Below are 23,748 nucleotides of genomic sequence, written 5' to 3'. Positions count from 1 at the left end.
TGGGGCTTTCTCATCAGACAAGAGTGGTCAGAGGGGTGAGTGGGGGCCACTTCCTCCCTTTATGCTATTCATCTTTCCCCAACGCTGGCTGGGCTAGATGGAGGGGTGGCGGAGGGACAGGTGTCTAGTCTGTCATGATGTCTGGAGAAAAAGGAGACAAAGTCAAGCAATAGGGTGAATTCTGTGCTGTCCCACCACTCACCCCCAGGCTGTTTCTGGTTTTAACCCCCCAGGGGTCCCATGCTGTCATGCCCCACCTCTGCCCCTCCCACACCTCCTTGGCACCGGGAACTCCCTGCCCCTCCTGACAATCATCTCCTGCTGAGTTAACTATCTGTCTCCTTATCTCACCAGGGGGGGCAGGGGCACTAAGAGAGCCCTATGGATGCTGCCACGCCTGCTCTGCCAGAGCCCTGGCACCACGCAGGAACCTGGGAGACTCCGGGATCCCGCAAGGCAGAGGGCCAGCCCACGGGACCGCAGTTGATGCCTGGTCCTCAGCACAAACTCCACCGAGATGCCGGCTGTGTTCCGGCTTCTTACGATCATAAAAAGATAGGAACTGGACTGTCACTTCCTCCTTATTATTCCTAAGTCATTTCTGCTTCTCCAGCGATCTTGCTGACAAGACATGTTGCTCTAAATCCCACTGATTCAAGACTTTCTATTCTTACCAAGAAAGCAAAACAGGCAGCATATCCCTGACCACATGCCTGACCACACACGGAATCAGGAGGAACAAGGTGGGCACTAGGTTCAAGGATTGTACAGAGAGATCTGGCAGTGACAGTATCGGATGAACATCTAAGGGGGAAATGCAGACAACTGACTCTCCCTCTTTCTCATATAGCTCTTGGGGGAAAAGTAGATGGCTTTGAGTGTCTTTGGGTAAAGTCAGCAGGGAGCTGCCTGCCTGACTGAATGTGCCAACCTTACCCTATTTAGCTAAGCAGAAAGGAGATCTTGCTTTACCTTAAACAGAAACGCCCTCCCTCTTTATCAACACATCCTTCGGAGGAGGGTCTTAGTTGGAATTTACCCTTTTAGGGGTGGGGACTTTATGCGCTGCCTTCTGGAGAACTCAGGCCCTGTCAAAAGTTGAGGAAGATTAATGACTTTTGTTTTGTCCTATCTGCCCTTTTGATGGTCCCTGAGGAGACCAGCAGGTTTGTACATCTCCTTTTGTGTGTCTGTATGTGTGGAGGGGGTGGGGCACTGAGGCAGGAAAGATTGCCCTAGAAGGTTCTCCTGCGTTCACACTCACCGAAGGCCTCGTAAGACCCCGGCCTGTCACAAATACCGTGGCTCAGAGACGTTAAACAAGCAGCCCAAGATCACACAGCCCAAGTTGGTGAAGGCTGGCGAGCCCAGGTGCATGCCTGCTCTGTCCGCTACGCTACCGCCTCCTCCAGACGCTTGAGAGGGCAAGCTGGGGCGGGAACCGAGTCCTCGGGCACTTGTCCCCTTCCACCCGCGCCGGCCCAGCCCTCGAGGAATCTGGGCCCCAGGCAAAGTCGTCCTCTGAAGTTCGGGGTGAAGGGAGTGACTCTGGGCCCCGAAGTCAGCCGAGTCAGCCCTACCCCAGGGGCCCGATCTTCCCAACTTGGACCCGGTGGAATCCCTCCCCTCTCAGACAGGGTCCTCCCACCCATCCTGCACCTCCCCTCCTCGTCCCCTCCCCTGGGGCTCCTCTCGGCGGCCCCCGCTGATTCAGCGTAAACCAAGCCTCTGAGGGCGGCGGCTGCCGGGCCAAACCAGCCCGCCCCCGGGTTAATTGCTCCGCTTCGCCCGCCCCTCCCTCTGCGCCCGCCCCCTGCCGCTCGGCTCCGCCCCCGAGGAGAGGTCCCGCTCCCGGAGCCGGCGGTCGCAGCCGACCCGCGCCAGGGAGCCAGGCGGGAGCGCGCGGCCGAGCCCCGGTGCAGCATGACTGCCATTGCCGTGCAGGTAGCCCCGAGCGGGGGTGAGGTGGCGGGGAGGGGCTCGCACGGATCCAGAGTTCCAGCCGCCGGCCTGGAGTGGGAGTGCCCCGCCGTGCCCGCCCCCGCGGCCGGCCCGCAGGGTTCCGGGAGGGTGGACTGGAAGCCACCCGGGGCGCCCGCCCCGCAACGCTCTTCCCTACGCGCGGTCTCCTCGCGGCCCTGCAAGCACTCGAGGTCCCAGACTTCTTGAGGAGGATTGTACTGCTTCGCTTTGGGGTTCGCAATGTCCATCCATTAGGCTCACCAGAGGGGACCTTCCTTTTGAAAAAGGAGACACGTCTGGAGTGGAGGGTGGGCAAATTCTACTCGTAACGTGAGGCTTGCCTTATGTAACATGGGGATGCGTCTTTGAGGAAGCTAGAACTTCCTTGGACAGGGGCTGGATAGACCTTCTCCCCTGCCCCAAGCTGCGTTTCGGGAGCAGGCAAGGGGGATGAACTCGCTGGGGCCGGGCGGACACCTCGTAGAAAAGGCTATGGTGAGGGGAGGGGCCCTCGTCGCAAAGAATGGGTTTCTCCGTAGAGGGATGCAGGGTGTTTATGAGAACCTACCTATTCCTACCCCCTCTCCTCGGGCCTGAGGCTCTCCAAAGGGAAGCCGGGGCCGGCGGGACCGCTGCGCTGCGGGCGAGCTTCCTTTACGCAGAGGCATCGCATCAGCTCACCTCCAGACTTCCGCCTGTCCGGCCTTGACCGTTGGAGAGGCTCGTTGATCTGACCCCCACAACACTGACTCCAGGTAGACGCTGCTTCGCCCATTTTATAGATGAGGTAACTGAGGCTCCAAGGGTGAACGAACCTGTCCATGGCGGCCGGCCAAGCCACAGAATCTAGAGTCAAAACCAGGACTTACTGGCTCCAAGTCCCATCTGCCCTTTCTGCCTTTCCCTAGGAGGAGAAACTTCACCCACATGTCACACCTTCCTCCCCAAACCCCTCTTGGCCAGGGCACAGGGGTGGGGTGGACGACAGGATGCAGCAAGCCTCTTTGTTCTGGGGCATAATCTGGAGTCATGACCAGGCAGCCTCCTGGGACAGGCCCAGGGAAGAAGGGGACAGGCGGTGAGAAGGGTAGGACCGGGTGTGGTCTTCCCACTCAAGGAACAGTTGAGGAGAGAGTCTTGCAAATAAGGATTAGGAGAGGTATGGGGAAGTAAATACTAAATTAGGAGGTGCAAAAACTGGGAAGGATTAACGGGTTGGGGAGGGCTTTGTGCCGGGCTAGGAAGAATGGTAGCAAGGGGAGCAGGAGAAGATAACGTAAAACCCTGGGGCTGTACTGGTGGTGTGGGGAGGCCGAAGCAGGGAGGGGATGGTGACGACATGCTGCCAGCCAGGGAGGGGGCTGTGCTTGCATAAATATAATTGCTGATGCTTAGCACCACTTAACTTCCTGCCTGGGACTGTTCTAAGCACCTGGGGGTGCTTATAACTCATTTCAGCTCCACCACAACCCAAAGAAGGTAGGTACTGTTATCTAGAGGGGGTAAATAACTTGCCAGAGGTCAGAGAGCTAAAAAAGCAAGCTAGCTGGCTCCTGTAGCTGCCTGACCAGTGCCCTGGGGTCATGCAGGCAGGGGTGGGCCAGGCCTTGAGGGTGACGGGCTAAGGGTCTTTGGGAAGCTGTTGAAGAAATTTCCAGCTGCAGCTGCTGCTGAGGGCCTGGCCCAGGCCTGGGCCACTTGGGCAGTGAGGGAGGTTGGCAAATATGGCAGAGGTGTTGGGGAGGTGGGGAATGAGTAGTGAGCAGCCCAAAGTGTCTACTTAGGTACTGAAGGGAGCAGATGGGGTCCTGGGTTATCGAGGAAGATGAGACCTTGGAACTGGCCTCAGTGGCCTGGGCTCAAGTGACACTATTCTACAGGCCACTGGAAATCATTCAGGATTCCAGATGAAAAAGGCAAATGCTTGCATTTTTTCGGGGGGGGGGGTGTCAAGGCCCTAAGAGATTAAAGTGACTTGCCCAAGGTCACAGCTGGAGGCTGGCAGGTCAGGGGCAGAGCTAGACTGCCCTCCAGGGGGGATTTCAGACCCTGGACCACTGAAAACTTGCTGGCAGCCACACTGTGTTTCAGTGGTGAGAAATAAAAATTCCAATGTGCCTTATTTTTGTTAGTAATATTAGGAATGGCTCTCCCGAATTGGGGACTGCTCACGTGCCAACCACCTTGATATACACGATCTCATTTAATCCTTGGGACTTTTATTGGTGTCGGAGTTTAAATGATGCCCGACTTTGGGGTGGGTGGGGGAGATGACCTGGTATCAGCTGTCTTCTCTTTCTGATCCCAGTGTGATGTCTGAGGGCCTCGAGTTTAAAGTCCAGTATGTGCCCAGAACAGGTGGGGTAGGACAGCATGTGACTTTCCTCCAAACAGCGTGATGTCTAAGGTCAAAAGGTCTCTGAGTGCTGTGTTCTTGTGACTTGTTGCCTGCACCTCCCTGGGGTTCTCCCTTCCTAGAATCTTATCAGCCTCTAGGGGTGTTAGAATCTCACCAGGTGCCTTCATGGCTCCTGTTTTCCTGTAGGGGTCACTAACTCCATTTCGTAGATGAGAAAACAAGGGCCAGAGAGGTTAAGAAACCAAGCGAAGACACAAGTTTCAAAGTTCCCTTGATTTGTTTCTTAGCAGTAGAGCTGTTTTTTCCTAATGAAATCCAGTACAGACTGAGATTCCCAGTGTCTCCAGCAGGTGAGGGGCATCGTTGTGGTTGAAGTGAGGGGCCCGGAGCTGGTCCCTTCCTCTCCTGCTTCAGCACCTGGAAGCCCTTCTGGAGCACAGTTTGAGAACCACAGCCCAGACTCCCCAGGGGGTTCTCTCTAAAGTACCCCCTGGTTGCCTCTGAGATCTCAGCTGGTCCTGAGCTGTCGTGCATCCCTCTGAACTCTCCAGGCCTTTCCTCATCGGTAATATTGAGCACTGTGCCTGGAAAGCCCCAGTTGTGTTTATTGGCTGCAGGCATCCCACCTCCTGCACATTAGACAGATGTCAGGGCAGCTGAACCAGGCTTTATTGTGATTTAGGTGAATGAACTTGGGCAGGTCACCTGACCTCTGACTATTTCCCTCCATGTACCACCCGTGGAGCTTCCTACTTTACCTGTCTCACTGGTTTAAGAGTAAAGGAGGACCCTAACTTAGGCAGAAGGGCTGAACACAAACTGGATCCTTATTCCCGGATCCCTGGGGCTGAAACTAGCGGCACTTCTGCTCACTTGGGCCAGTTAGCATGCAGCCCGAGGTTCCTGCCGGAGCTCTGGCCACAGAGCTTTGCTCTCTGTCCCTCACTGCGAGGTGTGGCCCAGACCTGCTTCTGGAAGCCTCCATCTGCACATGGTACAGGGTTCACCCCAAGTCCCCTTTTCGTTTCCCAGAAGTGATTGTCACGGATGAGTTGTCTGTTTTGCTTACCTCCCAAACTGGGGTGTAACCCAGCTGCTTAAAGACACACACACACACACACACCCGTTATTTATGACTGGGCAGGAGACTTGGATTAAAGGGAACTTCAGATGGAGGTGACAGTGGTTGCAAACTTGACTGTTCCTTTGTCTTATGGCACAGTGCCAGGTGCCGGGGACACAGCAGTGACAAAGGGAGGCCCTGCCCTCTTAGAGAGCACAGTCTCTGAGCGAGATAGACAATACGTAACTATGAATCAGACAGGAATGGGTAACTTGTGGTCAGAACAGGAAGAAAATGCTCAGGGTGCCTGAGAATGCCTGGAGGGGGTCCATTTTGGGTTGGGTAAGCAGGAAGGACCTCTCCGAGGAGGTGATATTGAAGAATGAAGACAAGGAGGTAGCCTGGAGAAGAGCCTTTCAGGAGGGGCTGTGAGGTCTGAGGAAGAAAGTTCTAGGCTTGTCCTAGGCAGGGGAAGAGGGCCGCTGTGCCAGGGAGAATGCCCTGGGATGGCTTGTGGGCCGTTGCAAGTTTTCTTTTGCTTTTTTGCTTAAGGAGCATTTCTTTTGTTTCTGGGTTGGGGGTTGGGAATGGTGCCTGAGGGATATCCCAGGGCTGTGAGAAGGGACACTTCCCTGGATGGGTCCTGCTTGCAAGAGAGAGGAGAGGGTGCTGAAACCAGAGGTTGGAGGAGAGCCTCAGGGACTCCCCCACCCAGAAGCTGTTTGAACAGTAGTGGTTGGCAAGTTCTGGGTGTCGGGTACCAGCTGAGCGAGACTGAAAGGCAAAGTGCAAACGTCACTGAGGACTGAGGAAAACCAGGGAATAACACTCAAGCAAGCCTGGATCTTGGACGGGATGTACAACGTGCAGAAGCAGCTGGGGGGGGGGGGCGGTTAGGATAAAACTGGGCTTGGACTGGGGAAGACCTGGAGAGGGAAACTGTTTCACCTCTGGTTGATATGCTAACGTCCAGTGCCTTTTACCACCCTCACAGTCTTCCAGGAAGTGCTCTTGTTTTGCATACAAAGAAACCTAGGCTGGCTGCTAGTTCAAGGTCACCTCAGCCAGGCCAGACAGGTTTTCTGAGCTGAAATGGACAAGGACTTGCCGGTCAATAGAATTTGGATTTCTTACTCATTATAAAGTTCAGGGAACTCTTCCTGCTTGACGAATAACTGGACCGGCCGACATTGCTTATTATAGATCTTGAATAGAGGATGGATGAGGAACGGGTAGGCTGGGAGAAGGGTTCCCCAGAGAAGGTGGGTGAAAGGAGGAAGCTGTGATGAAGGCAGGCTTTCCAGTCTTCTTGGGAGACCAAAGCAAGAAACTGGGAAGCTGGAAGGTGTGTGCAGGGTCTTCCCTGAAGAGGTTGGAGGGGTGTGGCGGGGGACCACCCTGACATGCTGCCTCTGTGGTGTCTTCCAGGCTCAGAAGCTGCTGGCCCAGAGGAGGCCCCGCCGATCCTTCTTTGAATCCTTCATCCGGAACCTCATCATTTTATGTGCCGCCCTGGCTGTGGTCCTCTCCTCTGTCTCCATCTGTGATGGCCACTGGCTCCTGGCTGAGGATCGCCTCTTCGGGTTGTGGCACTTCTGCACAGCCTCCAACCAAACAGGGTCTCACTGCCTCCGAGACCTGAGTCAGGCTCACGTGCCCGGGCTGGCCTGGGGTATGGTCCTGGCCCGCAGCCTGGCTGCCTTGGCTGTGGTGGTCGCCATTTTTGGCCTGGAGCTCCTCATGGTGTCCCAGGTGTGTGAGGACCTCCACTCACGGAGCAAGTGGGCCATAGGCTCCATCCTCTTCCTTGTCTCTTTCATCTTCTCTTTCGGGGGGCTCCTGATCTTCGTGATCCTTCTCAGGAACCAGGTCACGCTCATCGGCTTCACCCTGACGTTCTGGAGCCAGTTCACGGCCTCCTTCCTCTTCTTCCTGAACGCCATCAGTGGCCTTCACGTCAACAGCATCACCCACCCTTGGGTCCAGCCTATGAAATTTTAGGACATAGAGCTCTACAAGAAAGTGTGGGCAAGATGGGACTTTTCCAACATGTGACCTTTGGTGGGTAGGGGTGGGACAGTGACTTTGAGACTGCTGCCTCTTCACCTTTAGCCAGAAATGTCCCAGAGGCCTTTGCAGCTGGTCTGCAGGCCCCAGAGGCCAGGTGGGTGCCTCAGTGCCACCAAGTGTACCAGCTTAGCCAAGTTATTAGGATGCTGATTTTATAAGAAGAAACATATTTTAAAGCCTTTTCTTGAATCTTTTCCTGGGACGCGACTAGATTGGAAGCAGCTCAGTAACTGATGCTCAGAGTGGCTGCACAGCCAAGGCCAGTTCACACCTGTTTTATTGAGTCTGCTGGGATGTGGGCTGTAGATTCCCTGGGGCCTCCTGGGTTGCTAAGGGTGAATCATTTTTCCAGCAAAGGATGTCCAATCAGTGCCTAGGACTTTCTTCCACCAGCTTAAAGGGCCTTTGTGGAGTTTTCCTGCTCTAGCTTTGGTCATGCCAGCGAAGCAGAAGTCAGGATGTCCTGCATACAGTAGGTTTTCAAACCATTTGACTTCACTTGAGCCCCGCTCTTCAGGGGACCCCATAATCCCTGGATAATCCCAGCTTCCAGCAGCTAGCTGTCCCCTCTGGGGACTCTCCCTGTCAGAATCCTGCCTTAAGCCCTTCCAGGAGGGCGCACCTGACTTCTAACATGCTGTCCTCTCTGAAGTGATCGTGTGTGTCCATCTTGGGGAAGGATTAGACAGCCTCCGGGGACCATTTCTGATCCTGCAACACATTTCAAAGAGCACGTATCTAGAGCTGCTGGACTCCAGGGGGTAAAGGGGATAGGCCAGACCTCAGGTAATGATTAACAGCACCCTAGATGCAGGTGTCTGCAGGTGAAGGGGACCAGGAGCCAGTGGAGATTTCCACACAGATCAACATTTTTGTGCATCTAATTGCCCCCTTTCCAAACCCTTTTCTGCCCAGCAGGTGGGGTTTTTGCCCCTTAGCCCATTTCATTTTGGCCGCTACTGTTTGCATGGGGTTTTGGGCCCCGCCCTCCCCTGCCAGGTCCCCTTTTTGGGTTGGACTGGGTGCCTGTACCTCCTAACGATTTTTTAAAACTTTGATTCCAAGATGCACAGTCAGTCCGTGGAGATCACTGAAGAAAGGTATTGTGGACCAAGCAAGGTTTTGGAGAGTAGAGCTTGTCAACTATACAGTCTGGGTTCTTAGCCCTGTAAAATGGGTACCTGGTCTTTTTCACCCCTCCAGGAGCCATCTACAAGATGCAAAGGGGGTGACCTTGTCTGCAGGGGTGAAATACAAAAGTGGGGAGCCAGGGCCATTTGTCCAGGGTCACCCAAAGCTAGGACCAGAGCTGGGCCCACCCAAGATGCCCTTTTTTCTGCTGGGGAGGGGTCGTCTCTGCTTCTGTCCAGAATGCTTTCCTCTGAGCACGTAGGCTTTGTTTTGTAAGAGTTCATATATTTAGTCCTCTTTAATCTTCACATGGTTGAGGGAGGAGGGGAGAGGAATGCTGATATTTGAGGAAACTGAGATCAAGAGAGTTCAGGGTGAGACTAAAATCCCCATGGGGCGGGGAGACAGGCCCCGTCCGTCCTTGCCCAGGAGCGGGGGAAGCACAGCCTTAGAACATTGGAATTTGAAACCAAAAGCCCTGGACCCAGCTGCCACTTTTTTGCTGACTAACTTGGGCAAGTCGCAAGGCCTTGGGGAACCAGCCTCCCTTCTGGCAAATGGGGTCCCACCCCATTTCCTGTTGTACCGGGGATAACTGATTGTTAACTTTTAAGAGCAGTGAGAACAGGTAGGTGTCTCATATCATGTTAGGGTGACAGAAAGGGGGCTGGGGTTCTGCGCGCCCCTGTGGACTTGATCTGATTAATTCAGCTGTTGTCTTGAAGGCTCTGGGGTAAGAGCTACTGGATGGGTGTGTTGCCGGGAGGGACAGGGAGGGTCCATCTAGGGCCAAGGGCCTCCCGTTTCTCATGTTTTCTGGGCTTCTCACCTTATCCGGCAAACGCCCAGGGAAGCCCCTTCCTCCAGGAAGGGGCAGGGGAGCACGAGGGAGCATCCTTCACCTTGTGTCTCAAGGGCAAAACGAGTGACAAATATACACCAAGTCTCATCCAAGCTACCATTTATTTCCCTGCCCCCTTCCGGGACCCCTGAACTACCAGAAACACAACAGAACCAAATTCCAGGCCCTCTTCGTGCCCCAGGGTGCCTCAAGTTCCTTCAGTTCTGAGGGGTTATCACCATTTCCCCTCCACCCCAAGGCCTGGCGGAGGGGTGTCAGTCACAGGAGAGATCACACACTGTCTGCCGGGAAGATGGACTGCCCTGCAGCAGTAGCCAGCCCTCTCAGGACCCATCCTGGCCTCTGTCGGTGGGTGGCTCTGCTCCAGCCTCAGATGACACTGGCCCTGCAGGTGCCCCGGCTCTGCTCCAAGGGGCTGGCCTTGGTGCCGTTGCTGAAGGAGGAGCTGAGGGCCACGGGGCACAGTGGGAACTCCCGGAGGTGCCACTGCTGCCACTTCTTCTGAACCTCCAGCTGCACCTGCCCCCAGAGACCAGCTTTCAGCCAGGGCAAGGACGACTCTGTGCCCAGGGTCCTGCCTCTTCCCCCTCGGGCCTCGGCGTGGGCCCTGCCCCTCCTGCCCAGCAGTCAAGGCTTCCCCTCTCCTGCAGACCACTCAGATTTACTGTTTCCAGGCTTACTGTCCAGTAGGTACTGAGGACCCCTCTCCCTTGGCGGCTTTCTCCTGCAATCTCAGTCCCCCTGTCCTGAAGAAGGGGCTTGTGATCGTTCCATGAACTCCAGATCATTACCTGCGACAACTAGCACGTCCGCATGAAGCCACCTAGCTCAGAACTTATCTGGGGCTCAGGGAGCTGCTCTGGGGATTTTCGTCACAATTCTCAGCTGAAGCAGCAAATCCTTCAAGGCTAGGCTTGACACTTGATTGTTGGCAAACATCAGGTTATTCTCATTCAAGTGGCAAACCAGATAGATGATCAATAGTCACAGGAAGGCTTGAGTGCAAGACTGCATTCAACTGATTCACAGCCCCTGTGTGCTAGGGACCTTGTGTCCTGACTGGATGCTCTGGGCAAGGGCAGAGACCTCAAGTGAAGTGTGCAGCCCCTTGGGAGTCACAGTCTGCGGAGGTCTCTCAGGATGGGGTGGCAGACATTTCATCTGAGTCACTCATTTTACAAATGGGAAGACTGAGGCTCAGAGCAGGGCCATGACCACGATCACCCCCTAAGCAAGCAGCAGAAGGTCAGGAGCCTGGGATCTGGCTGGGGTGCCTGCACTTTCCTCCATTTCCTGAGCTCACCCAATGATAAGAATCACCTGGAGCACTTGTTAAAAACATTCTGTCTTCAGCCCAGACCTATAGAATCCATTTTTGTGGATTTAGAAACTGGGGGTAGGACCAGCAATTGTTTTCACAAGTCCTCTGGGTGATTCTGTGGCTCCCATGAAGTGAGCTCAGACTCCCAGAAGGCAGGCTGCCCCCACCCACCACACCTGGTTCTCCACCACCCTCTCCAGGTAGGCTCCAGAACACTCACCTCTCCATTGAGGAAGCAGTAGAGGAAGGCCACCACCAGGCCCTGCGGAGGGAGCAGGGGATTAGTGCCAGTGCCCTGGCACCCAGCCTCATTCCTCCTGCCTCCCCTCCCCAAGTCCTTTAATCACCCACCCCAGGCTCACTTATCTCCACAGGTGTTCCAGAGCCTCCTCCGCCTCTCCTACCCCAGCGGGAATTGGGACTTCCTCTTCTGTCCACCCCCCACAGGGCCCCTGGCTGTGCTGGCATCCTCCATACAGACTGAGATCCTCAGGGTCCCTTTCATCTCTTGTCCCCAGTGTCCAGTGTCGGGCCCTGCACATAGGTGGTGTCAGTTACATTAAGCAGAGGCTGCTAACGTGGCCCGCGGGGCCCAGGCAAGTCATTGGAATTAGTAATAAGGTAGGCCACCTGTGAGAGGTAGGGAGTAGGGGCACCTGAAGCTTGTCTACCTCACCCGGAGCGGGTGGGACAGCCTCTGTGAGCCCCTGGGCCTAGATGGCTCATTTCCAAGATAAGCTGGGAACTGAGATGTTTAGTTATATTTTTAGTGGGGGAGGTTATTTTCTAATGGATGTGCTAGGGATTGAACCCAGAACCTTGTGCATGCTAAGCAGGCACTCTACCACTGAGCTATCCCCTCCCCTCAACTGAGATGTTTAAACTTAGACAGCTATTCAAATTGAAAATTACACATGTGAATGTATGGTCAGAACAAAGCTTGTGCACATGACCCGGCCAGCTAACAGTGGGGCATGACTCGAGCCTCTGGGCTACATCTGCCCCTTTCTGTTCCTGGGCGTAGTTGGGGTCTGTGTCTGTCAGGACTCTCCCTCTGCAGCATCTGGAGCTCCTATTTTCCCAGTGGTCCCTCCGGGTCTTGGCGTGGAGCTCGGCCAGGCAGGGACTCCAGGCTGAGATGTGGGATTTGAGCCTGAGAGGCTTGCATGGAACTGTGAGCTATGAGCAGGGTCTCACGGTCCATATGCCCTGCTCACGTACTCAGGACCCTCCTTGGGACCCTCCTCCCCATCCTAACAGGCCTGTCTTCTCAGGGTTCTCCAGCTGGTGAGCACCTCTCTCCCACAGAGGCCTGGGTGCCACAGCCCGGACCTCAAGTGGCCCAACCTCCCCTCCATCCCCAATCCCACCAGGCCTGCCTGGGCTATGTGGACAGGACCCCAAAGAGCAATGAACCAGCCTGTCTATGGTGGGCTTCCACACACGACTGCTCAGGGGTCTGGCATTTTAACAAGGGTTAGAGATAAAACTAGAAGCATCTGCTCTAGAATTTCAGGCATGGATGACTGCCACGTAGAATGGGGACTATGGGAGGCTGGGTAGGAAAAGTTATTCAAGGCAGCAGTTTCCAAATTTTGCTGCACATCAGAGTGACCTAGGAGCTCTTGTCCAAATCCAAATGCCTAGGGCGGGAACATCAGTAAAAGATTCCCAGGTGGTTCAAACAGGCATCACTGGTTAAGAGCTGCTGTCAGCGGGTGTGAAAGGCAGACTTTGAAATAAACCAGAGCTGGATTTGGAGCGTAGCTTAGCTTGTGTAATTGTGGGCTTCTGGTTTCCAGGTGCTTCCTTTAATCCTTGCCAGAGCACTAGGAGGCAGGTAGAGAGGCTCCCCATCTCACAGGTGTGGGAACTGAGTCTCAGGTGCCATCTCACTGGGCCCAGGGCTGCCTGGGTCTCAAAGATCCAGAAACACATTTTCACTGTTCAGGTGACCAGGAGCCCTGAAGGAGGGCAAGTTAGATGTGCCCCAGGTGCATATAGGACAGGCCTCCCACAGCCAGCAAGTTTAAGAAATTCCACAGTTTTTATGCAAACATTAAAAATGAAGCCTTTGAAGAATTTTAATGACATGGGGAAATGTTCATAATGGGCATGAGAGATGAAACAGAACAGGAAAGATAAAAAACCAGATGTCACAATACAAAACCACGTGTCACAATCTCAATTGTGTGTGTGTGTGTGTGTGTGTATGTGTTTATGTGTGTGTATGTGTGTGTGTGTGTATGTGTGTATGTATGTGTGTGTCTATGTGTGTGTATGTGTGTGTATGTGTGTGTGATTGTGTGTGTGTGTGATTGTGTGTGTATGTGTGTGTTCTTGGATAGAAAAGAGACCGGATTATGAGATTATGGATGGAATTTTTCTTTTTAACTTTTCCTTATTTTCTAAATTTTCTTCAATGAGCAAGTATTTCTACAATCAGGGGGAACTTATAAACTTGAGTTTTAAAAAATATATGACAGTGAGAATGGTATTGTGATTCTGTGTGTGTTCTTTAAGCCTTTGTCTTCTGGAAATACATACTAAAATATTACACGTGAAAGAAAACGATGGCTTGGATTTGCTTAAAATGCTGGGGGATGAGGGTGGGTGTACAGCTCAAGTGGAAGAGTGCATGCTTAGCATGCATGAGGTCCTGGGTTCAATCCCCAGGACCTCCATTAAAAAAAAATGGTGGGGGACGGGGTGGGTGGGGAGAGAGATTAAATAGGACAGGCCATGGATGGGTAATGTGGTACACAGGAATTTGTTATATTGTCCTCTTCACTTTTGTCTATGGAAGAAATTTTCCATAATACATCATTTAAAAATATATATTATATACAGTATAGGGGGAGGGTATAGCTCAATACAGAAAGCGTGCTTAGCATGCACAAGGTCCTGAGTTCAAGCCTCAGTACCTCCATTTTAAAAAATAAATGAATAAATAAACCTAATTACCCCCCCAAAAATCCAAAAGTTAAAAACACATATAACATATGTATAAATATATAACAAAATGATGTTTGTGTATGAAAGAAAGTTCTTTTTTTCCAACTCTTAAAGATCCTTTTTTGGGGGTAAACATTTCTATGGAAACATTAGGAAAGTACTTTTGGTTTTCTCCTGACAAGCATTTCCCCAGAGAGAAGCAGAATGGCCTTGTGGGTAGTCCACAGCCCCAGCCACAGGCCCAGCTCCAGGGACAGGAAGTCCCCATCCATGTAGCAATGAGACCCGGGTCTCCATGTTCTCAGCGAGATCACTACCCACTTCTGTCCACCCGGTAAAGACCTTCCACCCGTCTGCTCCTGGCCTCCCCCACCTGCCAGGTGGGCCATGGTGAGCCCAGCCTCCCCGAATGTTTCAAGAGCAGCAGGTGTGAAAGCTTCCTGGCCCAGAGAAAAAGACCATGGATTATATAAGAGACTAGATGCTCTGGAGGTCTAGGGTGCTGGTGGGGGTCTCTGGGCAGAGAAGAGGTTCAGAGCAGGGCAGAAGGGACAGCCCTGGGGTGGGGTCTGAAGGTGTGGGTCAGGGCAAGACCTGATTCCATTCGGGAATGTGTTCCCAGTGATGTGTCCTCCCTGGAACCTCAGAGTGATGAGCCATCAATTCCGGCCACATCCATCCTGAACAGAACTCCAGGAATGACGGAGGCTCTGAGCCCCGACCCCAAGGCAAAGGCCTGCCAGCTAAGGAAGACTCTGCAAAACGATCAGTGTTGTTGAGGACAGGATCCCAGGAAAACCCACTGGGAGAAATTTCTCTCAGGCCCAAAGCCTAGGTTTTTCCTGGGAACTAGCTTGCTTTCATCTATGGATAGTGTACATCTGGAGACAGATTGTGTTTCTGTCTTTGCTTTGGCTACTAGGAAGCTCCAAACCAAATTTATGGCACACCTCTTCCACCTTCAAAGGACTTCATTAAATTTGCTTCTGTGTATGAACTCAATTTTGGCTTTATTTTATTTGCTGATACCTTATTTTTTTGTCCTTTGTATATTTTTCCTGAAGGCTACATCATATTATTTTTGGAAGGAGATGGTTATGAGTAAACAAGCAAATAACATTGTAATGCTTGGGATTCATGTTAAGAGTCGCTTCTGTCCAAACAGGTTTACTGTATTTTTTAACCTTACAACATCTTGCTGAATTGATAGGTAGGTGATTTCTCCCCTCCCTTTTATTCTCTTTTTATAAGTTGGTTTTTATTTTTAGTAAATTGTGTACGTAATTGGTTTCAAAGAGTCAAGTGTTTCTTGTCATTGAAACAAAAACACACACACAAAAACTAGCCTCCTGACATCCCAGCCCCCATTTCCTGTTCCTCGGAGCCAACTACTTGGAACTCTTTTAACTGATTCTGAATAATATGCTGATGTGGCTACTTCTGGATTTTTCAGCTTGGGGCATTTTTATGGACTCCCCAGCATGATGATGAGGATATTATTCTTTCAAACAGCCTCCCTGCCCGCCCCCCACGCCCATCCATCCACAATGCTCATCTTTCTGTCTGACTTCTTGATGGTTCCGCCAAAGCCCTCGGCACTTACATTATCTTGACTCTGCAATTCTATTGAGAGGTGTGCGATGGCGTGTGCCAGGGTTACTGTTCCCTTTTCTCTTCCCTGGAGTTTGTCTCTCTCTCCTTAGTTGTACCGCCCACCCGCCACGTGACTGGTGGGGAACTTGGGTCCCACAGAGGGTCACACAGCAAGGGGAGTTCCTAACCCCTGCTTCTCTGGGGTCTCTGCCAAATGAAGTGTCCATCCGCCTTCCCCAAAGCCCCACCGGGTTCTTCTGGGAAGATCTGGCTTTTGGTCCCTACGTCCTCCATTTTTCTCTAAGGAGACAGAGAACGCCTCTTTTCATCTGAAAGTCACATCACAGTCCCCGAAGCTTACCTGGAATGAGCCAAGGGCCAATTCAAAAAACAGCTGGATCTCCATGGCGTCCTCTGGAGAGAAGGCGAAGATGATGTAGTGGATTCCGAAGAGTGGGATCAGCAGGAGGGTGGACTTGGCCAGTCGCCTGGGGACACAGAGTCTTGCTGTAGTCTCCTGCCGCCCCCCACGCCCACGGGCACACGGCATCTTGTCTGATTGCAGGAGGCTTTGCAGGAGTGTCCCCAGTGCTTTTGTTTGTTTGTTTTTACTTTTTATTTTGGAAAGTTTCCAACTCCTTCACCCATAGACAACATTTATCCACCCATAGCCAGTCCCAAAACTTTCTGATTACACACTCCATCAGTTTAAAAAAAAAAAAAAAAGACCCATACCCACATGAATAGCTTTATTTATTTATAAATTAAGTGCATGTATTACCACCCCTCTAAGTCTAGCATGTTATTAGCCAGGCCAGCATCCTTATTTGTTTGATAGCAAAAACATGTATAAGGAGAAGTGCTTTGTTTTCTTCCCAGGTTAGGGTCGCCAAATTGAGCAAGTAAAGAATACAGGATGCCCAGGTCAATTTGAATTTCAGATAAACAATGGATAATTCTTTTGGTGTAAGAATGAAAAAACTATTTGTTGTTTATCCAAAATTCAAATTGAACTGGGCATCCTGTATTTTATCTGGCAACCATATCTTGGATCCCAGTTCTACCCTACTCTGGAACCCAGTGCTCTAGAGACATCCTGGGGAAACTGTCACCAAATAATCCAGGCCTCTGCCAGATTCTCAAAACTCAGAATATCACAGAGAAAGCCCCTGTTGGACACTGATTTGTCTTTAATATTTGTAATGGGTTGAACTGTGCCTGCCCCCGACCCCAAATCCGTAAGTTGAAGCTCTAACACTCAATATCTTAGAATGTGACTGTTTTTGCAGGTTGGACTACAAAGAGGGGATTACGTTAAAATGAGGCCATTCGGGTGGGACCTTAGTCCACTTACTTATGGTATCCTCATTAAGAGGAGACACAGGGGATGCAACATCCAGAGAAAAAGGTCACGTGAGGACCCAGCGAGAAGGTGACCAACCACAAGCCAAGGAGAGAGGCCTCCGGAGAAACCAAACCTGCCCACACCTTGATCTTGGACTTCCAGCCTCCAGAACGCTGAGTAAATAAATTTCTCTTGTTTAAACCAGCCAGTCTGTGGTCTTTTGTTATGGCAGCCTGAGCAGACTAATGCAGCACCTTTCTTGAACATCTTAAAGGTTTTAAAGTATTTTTAGATCACACATCTTGAAAATCTGCTGAAAGCTAAGGTCTCGTAAAAGCTGGAAAAGGCACATAGTCGACCCTTGGTATCCAAGGGGGATTGGTTCCAGAACCATCTACAGAGGCCAAAATTCTTGGATGCTCAAGTTGCTTATATAAAATGGGGTAGTATTTGCATATAATCTATGCACATTTCCCCATATACTTTAAATCATCTCTAGATTACTTATAATATCTCATTCAATGTAAATGTTTTGCTTTGGAATTTTCCAGAAATTTTTTTCAAATAATTTCAATCTGCAATCTGAGGTTGGTCAAATCCTCTGATGCAAAACCCACAGATAAGGAGGGCTACTGTACCTATTCAGATTGAATGTGGGTCCCTGAAGCCCATCCTCTGACCCCCTAGCCTTGTCCCAAGGGTACTATCTCTGCCGTCTGGGATCCTGCTTAGGTTTCTTTTCTCCCCACCCCCAGGGCAGTCTAAGGCATCACAAGGACCCATTTTCCTTCCGCCCATAACGTTGTAAACTTTCTGGGACTGGGTCTCAGTTTTTCCATTTCCTGCACGTCCAATGGTGCCTACCATCAGTTGGGTAAACAGAAGGTGCTCAGTAAACGCCGGCTGACTGACTGACTGAGTGTGCCTAGGTGTTTGCCCTCCACTTACTTATAATGGTTCACTTCATTTCCTCCTGTTTCTTGAGTTCTAAGTTTTCTCATCAGGATTCTTAGAATGTTTATAAAAAGGATGAAATTAATCTGTAAAACACAAGGCAGAGATGGGTTAAAGGTGATTTGCTTTCCTGGCACCTCTCCTGGTCCTGGCCTCTGGACCTGAGGGCAGAGACGGCACTGCAGATCACACCGGGGTGGCGCACCATTCCCCCCACCCCTCAACAGTCCTAGGGAAACACAGTCTTGGGGGCACAGCACATAGGGGGCACAGCACCGCCCCCACACCCCCATCCCTGGGCTGCAGGAGCCCTGAGGTCTGCCCCTCAGCTGCAGCATGAATTACTCACACTTGGAATGCATTGGAATCTTGTTAAAATGCAGGCCTGGAGTAGGCCTGAGATTCTGCATTTCTAGCAAGGCTCCCGGGAATGAATGCCGAAGGTGGTCCTTGGGATACACAAAGGCTTCACAGCAGAGGTTCTCAAAGTTTAAGGTGCAGTTTGCAGGGCTCCACTGCCAGAGATTACCATTTAGTCAATGCAAATAAGGATTTGCACTTTTAATAAGCTCCCAGGTGGTGCTGAAGCTGCTAGGTTAGGGACCACACTTTGAGAACTGCTGCCTCAGACACTTAGAATCGCTTTGCAGCTCAATCACCAGCTCCAGGAAGCCTCCTTGATTGCTTCCTTTTCCTGGTTCATTGTAGTTAGGGATGCTGCTTCTTGTAAGAGCACTTGAAATGTTTGAAAGGGGCCAAAGGCAAGCATCTGTGTGTGTCCACTAATTGTCAATTAATCATAACTCTTTTATTAATTAAAAAAATTTTTTAAAATTTTTTTGCGGAGGAGGGAATTAGGTTTATTTATTAATTTTTTAAATGGAAGCACTGGACATTGAACCCAGGACCTTGTGCATAATCATAGCTTTCTAAAGGGCAGGAATAGAGTCCATTTCTTTTGGTGTCCCCTCCCCCAGCCCCAGTGCCCAATGCCGGGAACATTAGGAAGCTGCCCAGGTGGCTGCATCTCTCCTTCCCTCTCACCTACCAGCTCCAGAACCATTTTACAGAAGCAGGGACCCATGGAATATCAGTGGGCACCCTCACTGTTCACGTAAGTAGCCTGGACGCTTGCCAAAAGACACAGGATTAGGGACCTATCTAGGACCCCCGAGCCCATTGCCCCTGCTTTGGGAACATTGCTTCTCAGCTCACTGTTTGTGCATCTTGCTGTAAGCTGGCTGTGCATGGTGTAAACTAACAAGGGCTCCTTTATTTTATTTTTTGTCTTCAAGTTGTATTTAACTTAATAGGGAGCACTTGAAAGCCCAAGGGAAAATCTTTACTATCCCAAGAATTAGTCTTAAATAGTGGAAATTCGAGGTCCTGTGACAGGCTGGTAGGGAGATATTTTGCATCAAGAGTGCCCGCCCAACATCCCTCAATCACGAGAGAAATCACAGTCTCGAGAAATCAGCCAGGACCCTGGGGCTGGTGGTTCCTCAGAGGGGGCTCTTCTGGGATGGGCTGTCAAAGTCCCAGAATTCCCTGCTCAGTCCCAGAACTGAGAGCGGAAACTGGTCAACTAAGTGAGGAAATAACCTCCTGTGGGAATATTACGCAGCCAGAGCACAGCAGTGGGTCAGATAATTTTAAATGACATAGGAAAGCTGACATTCATTGGCAGGTGAAAAAAACAAACAAACTAGGACACAAAACTATATTAAGCACCTTGAAAAAGTCTGTATGCTCAAAGGAAAAGACAAGAAGGAAAAGCACATGATCAAATGTGTTTCTAGGGCTAAAAGTGTGGGTGATTTTATTCCCTTTTTAAAAATACATTTTATATTTTCCAAGTCTTTTTACATGAATTATATTATTATTATTATTTTAGAAATGATAATATATTTTGATTTTATAGAAAAACAAGTACATTCTTAGTATAACATAATTAGTGATAAATAGAACCAATATTTTGTTCACCAGATTATCAACCTAAGAAAAAATGTTCTGACATTATTTAACTGTAACAAGTTGATGAAAAACAACTTTTGGTATTAAAATAGCAGATTTCAGTATACTGTTTTTAGCGTGTTAGAGTGTAGCAGGAAATGAAACTTTAACATCCTTTGTTATCCCTGAAATTTCAATTTAGTTAGATTGCAAAGCACTATGCTAAAGTTAGCATAACCAAAATTATAATCAAATTATTTATTTATTACCTTATAATGACTTGGGGTAGCAATGTCTTCAGGTAGCAAATATAAAGTCCTGTTGAAAATACTAGCTACTTTCTGTGCTTGTAGGAAACTGCATTATGACCACATCAGATACCGTATTTCTTAGAACCCCCTTCCCTCAGTGGTTCCAGGTTAGTATTTGCCAATGACTGGCCCTCACATTTGCTATGAAAAGCGGAAGGAAGGAGATGTGATTTTGCCCTCCTGAGCTAGCACATGGCCAAATGTGGCTGCTACTCGGATTCCTCTGCAATGTCCAGCTCTCCTATTGCAAGCTGAGACAGTGGGTAGGATTGTGTAAAAGTCTATTATTTTTAGGGAAAAAAAAGATGATGGGCATGGGATAGTCCCTCCCATCAGCTGACCCCAGGAGGTGACCCAGTGGAAGAGGAGGGGGCTGCTGCGCTCTCCCTGCTCCTGTGAGCCTAGGAAGGGCGCTTTCTGTCAACTGGTCCCCGCAGCCTTGGCATCCCTCCCAGCCCGTGCACACTAGTTCTGGCCAAGGGGCCGATTCCATCCGTGAGACGACCCCAGTGTGCCCTCCATGATGCGTGTGTCTTCCTTCCTCTGTCCCCCTTATTCTTATCTAGACGCGCAGACTTGGCTACAGGTCTCTTGATCCTGACTGCAGAGCAGAATCACCTGGGAACTTAAAACCCCACAGAGTGCCCAGGCCCCTCCCCAGGACAAGGAGCACCCAATCCCTGCTATCAGTATTTTTTAAAAATTGAAAGTTTACATTAAAAGGTTGAGAGTACAGCCAGAGTTGAGACTCCTTGAGCTTCCCTGTCCACACATCACTCGGCTTTCCCAAGGTACAGCCCCACATCCTGTGAGCCAGGCTCAGTGATTCTTCCCTGAGGTTAACAAGAGAATGCCTAAAAAAATGATTGAGGTCCAAAGATCTGAACCAGGAAGGTGAAAAGTCAGGCCAGCCCCGAGCCAGTCAGTTAGGGTAAGGAGCTCTGCCCGCCACACTGCAGTCGCTACTCACAGAAAGGACAAAGGACAAGGACAAGTGTGGAAGCACCTGCCTCCTGCCTGCCTCACTCCACGCCCATTCACCATTCTTTAGGGTGGAGCTTCCAGATCCTCCAGCTGCTGACCAGCCTCTGGTAACTGTGGTTTATCCCTCCCCACACCTGGAGGGAGCAATGTTTGTCTTGCTCTGCCCCGGAAGCCTGTCATCACTTCACCTCCCACAGGAACCCAGCTCAGGGGAGGATGGCCACTTACCAGGATGGACAGGATCACAGGCCCGCGAATGACCCACCAGATGGACGCATTGGCATTGATGTCCCAGCACCTAGGGAGGGAGAGCCAGGCATCGTTAGGAGTAGGGAGCTGGGCTGACCAGAAGCGTTCTTCGAGATGCCACATTGCAGTCCTGAGCCCCTGAGGCTGTGTGCTCAGTATCATTAGGACTGACCCTTCCCTGCTGCCCAAGAGCACTGCTGTGGCCGAGCGAGCGGCCCTGTCTCCATGTACATCCAGTGAGTACCTGGGGGAGCGGAAGCATGTGGAACCTGAGATGGAAGGTCCTGGATCCCAAAGCCAGCACGCTGTCAGAATCCACTGGGGAGCATGGCAGCCAGCTCCACTGCCAGCAGGGGCCAGGCAGGTGACATCAGTGACCGAAGTGCCTGGGTGACTGGCATGTGACCTCGGAACTCCGGGACATCAGACACAGAGGGCACTTGGCAAACTGGCAGGCATGGGCCTGGCTTAAGGCGGTCACAACCGAGTCCAGTTGATTTTTGCCACAAGGACACATGGGAAATGTTGATAGAACTTTCCATTTACTCTAGAGAAGCTACAAGTCTAGATTTTTTGTTTTTTAGGTGAATTCATCCCATTAAAATAATTATTTTGTGCGGGGAGGATATAGTTCAGTGGTAAAGCATGTGCTTAGCATGCATGAGGTCCTAGGTTCAATCCTCAGTACCTCCGTTAAAAATAAATAGATAAACAAACTTAATTACCTTCCCCCAAAATACAAATAAATAAATAAAAGATAAAAAATAAAAAAAGACATCATTGAAAAAAGAATTATTTTGCACTGAATTTGGACTGCAAGACACTAGCAAGCCTCACTTGACCTTGTCAACTTACTGGCCTGCTTGTGTCATAATGCGGATGATGCTCAGCCTCCCGCTGGGCACGATGCCTCACTTCCTCTTTGGCTTCTTTGAAGCTTTCCCTTCACAAACCCATCCCACCGGGGATGGGGGTACCCCATCCCCGCACCTCACATCTTCAAAGAACGAGACTAGATCTCTTAGTGCTGGTCAGGGGTCTTTAGGCTGCTGCTGCTGCTCTCCCGCGTCTGCGCCTGTGCGACTCAAACACCCCGCAGCAGGGAGGAGTGGAAGAGGGAGATGCCGAGAGGAGGAAGAATGGGTTGGTCCTTAAAGCTTCATCTGAGTAGAATTGCCTGGAGTTCTGCAGTCTTGTCTGGCATGTGGCCTCACCACAGAGCTGTCAAGGCAGCAGGAGCGGGGAGGGTCTGGGAGGTTGCAGGTTGGTCGTGGTGAAAACCACTCAGCCCATCTGCAAACTCACACCCAGAGAGGGCTGGGCATTCAGCAGCCTGCACTCCTGAGAACTCGCCTGTGGCCCCAGGTCTGAGAAACAGGCCTCTCCTACAAAGCTCCAAAGAGGTGTCCATCCTGTTGGAAGAACTGAACGATATAAAATACACCCCTGTTACCTCTCCGTGCAACAGCTTACCCAACATCTTCCAGAAAGTGCCTGGTGAGAGCCCACGAAGCAACAAAAATGGCCGGGGAACCTGAGGATTAAAATTAAAGGGGGTTGGGGAGGGGGCAGAAGAGAGAGGATTCAATCTTCAACACCTGTGTGAGGAACAGTTAGCCCAGTTAGCGAACAGGTGCCAAGATTGGGTTTCCATGGAAACCCACTTGCCATACCGTATAAATGTGTAGCCTTGTGTTTCATGGGTGCCGGGGATATCCTGGGAACTGAGGCAGGATAAGATGGATCCTGAAGGCCACTTGGGGCCAGGGGTCTCCTGGGAGCTTGGGCTAGATTCCAGAGGACCTCTTCATGGAAGAAGAGAGGGAGCCAGGCCCATGGAGGCTGTAGAGGGCACTGATGGGGCCCCTTTCTCAAACTGGGATATGCTTGACAGTGCAGGGGGGACACAAGGCCACAGGAGAATAACCAGTTTTATTTGAATACTGCTTTGTGAGAAGCTTGGCCATTCAACTGGTAACGTAAGCTTTCAATGCCATTTAAACAAAAGTGCATTTTGGACAAGAGAATGGAAAGTACATGGGAATTTTAAAGATACAATACAAGAACATTTCCTGACTTCTGGTTAAACATGGCAAGTTGAATTTACACATTTATCTCTCTTTCTCCTTGAAATCCCTCGAAAATAATAGTAAAGAAATCAAAATGCTACAAGCCCATAAGCACAAAGAATGGGAAAGAAGGGTTTAATGGAAGAAAGATGACAACACACTTAGGAACATGGAAACTGGCAGGGGAGCACTGACTGATGTCCCAGGACAGAAAGCTGAAACCCAAGTGCTGCCCCGAGGATGCTGCTGGGGAGGTACCTGAGGTCCCGGGGTGGGGGGCACTGGGACCCCAACAGGGAGGAGAGAGGGTGGGGCGGGAACAGTAGGAGGGTTTGGAAGTCTGGAGAGGAAATAAGTAACCATTCCAGGTGGCCAACACTGCCTTCCCCCAGCCAAACAGTTATCTGTTCCTCCCCGACAGAGAAAGATGAGCTGAGAATCAGGGGGCTCTGGCCAAGCAGAGGGTGGAGGGGATTCTCGGCTGAACATAGGGACAAAGTGATGGTCTACATTCATTGCTGTCCAGTACAGTGGCCTCTTGCCACGTGTATTGAGCGCTTGATAAGT

At 50.8% G+C, this 23,748-nt stretch overlaps 2 protein-coding genes across 3 annotated transcripts in view; one reads left to right on the top strand and one right to left on the bottom strand.

The window, feature by feature from the left end:
* The first annotated feature begins 1,786 nt into the window (after window positions 1-1,786).
* On the top strand, window positions 1,787-7,633 carry TMEM37 (transmembrane protein 37). Its single transcript, XM_074363518.1, has 2 exons — window positions 1,787-1,944; window positions 6,813-7,633. The coding sequence occupies exons 1-2, from the start codon at window positions 1,924-1,926 to the stop codon at window positions 7,383-7,385; spliced, it is 594 nt and encodes a 197-aa protein (XP_074219619.1). The 5' UTR covers window positions 1,787-1,923; the 3' UTR covers window positions 7,386-7,633.
* A 1,896-nt stretch (window positions 7,634-9,529) lies between these two features.
* The window catches only part of SCTR (secretin receptor), a 70,672-nt gene continuing 56,453 nt past the window's right edge, over window positions 9,530-23,748 (bottom strand). For both annotated transcript variants that reach the window (XM_074363517.1, XM_074363516.1), the window contains exons 8-13: window positions 22,586-22,646; window positions 21,092-21,161; window positions 17,610-17,701; window positions 15,678-15,804; window positions 10,989-11,030; window positions 9,530-9,966 (exon numbers count right to left, since the gene is read on the bottom strand). In XM_074363517.1, the coding sequence (XP_074219618.1) occupies window positions 9,817-9,966; window positions 10,989-11,030; window positions 15,678-15,804; window positions 17,610-17,701; window positions 21,092-21,161; window positions 22,586-22,646 (542 nt within the window). In that variant the 3' untranslated portion in view covers window positions 9,530-9,816. The remainder of the gene's footprint in view (window positions 9,967-10,988; window positions 11,031-15,677; window positions 15,805-17,609; window positions 17,702-21,091; window positions 21,162-22,585; window positions 22,647-23,748) is intronic.

This window comes from Camelus bactrianus, chromosome 5 (genome assembly GCF_048773025.1).
Source record: "Camelus bactrianus isolate YW-2024 breed Bactrian camel chromosome 5, ASM4877302v1, whole genome shotgun sequence".
NCBI lineage: Eukaryota > Metazoa > Chordata > Mammalia > Artiodactyla > Camelidae > Camelus > Camelus bactrianus.
This window is presented reverse-complemented; position numbering and strand designations above follow the sequence as displayed.

Excerpts from the sequence above, each read along its gene's own strand:
- TMEM37 (XM_074363518.1), top strand. The coding sequence starts at position 1,924 with ATGACTGCCATTGCCGTGCAG. Across the intron at positions 1,945-6,812 it reads TGACTGCCATTGCCGTGCAG|GCTCAGAAGCTGCTGGCCCA; the intron begins GTAGCCCCGAGC and ends GGTGTCTTCCAG.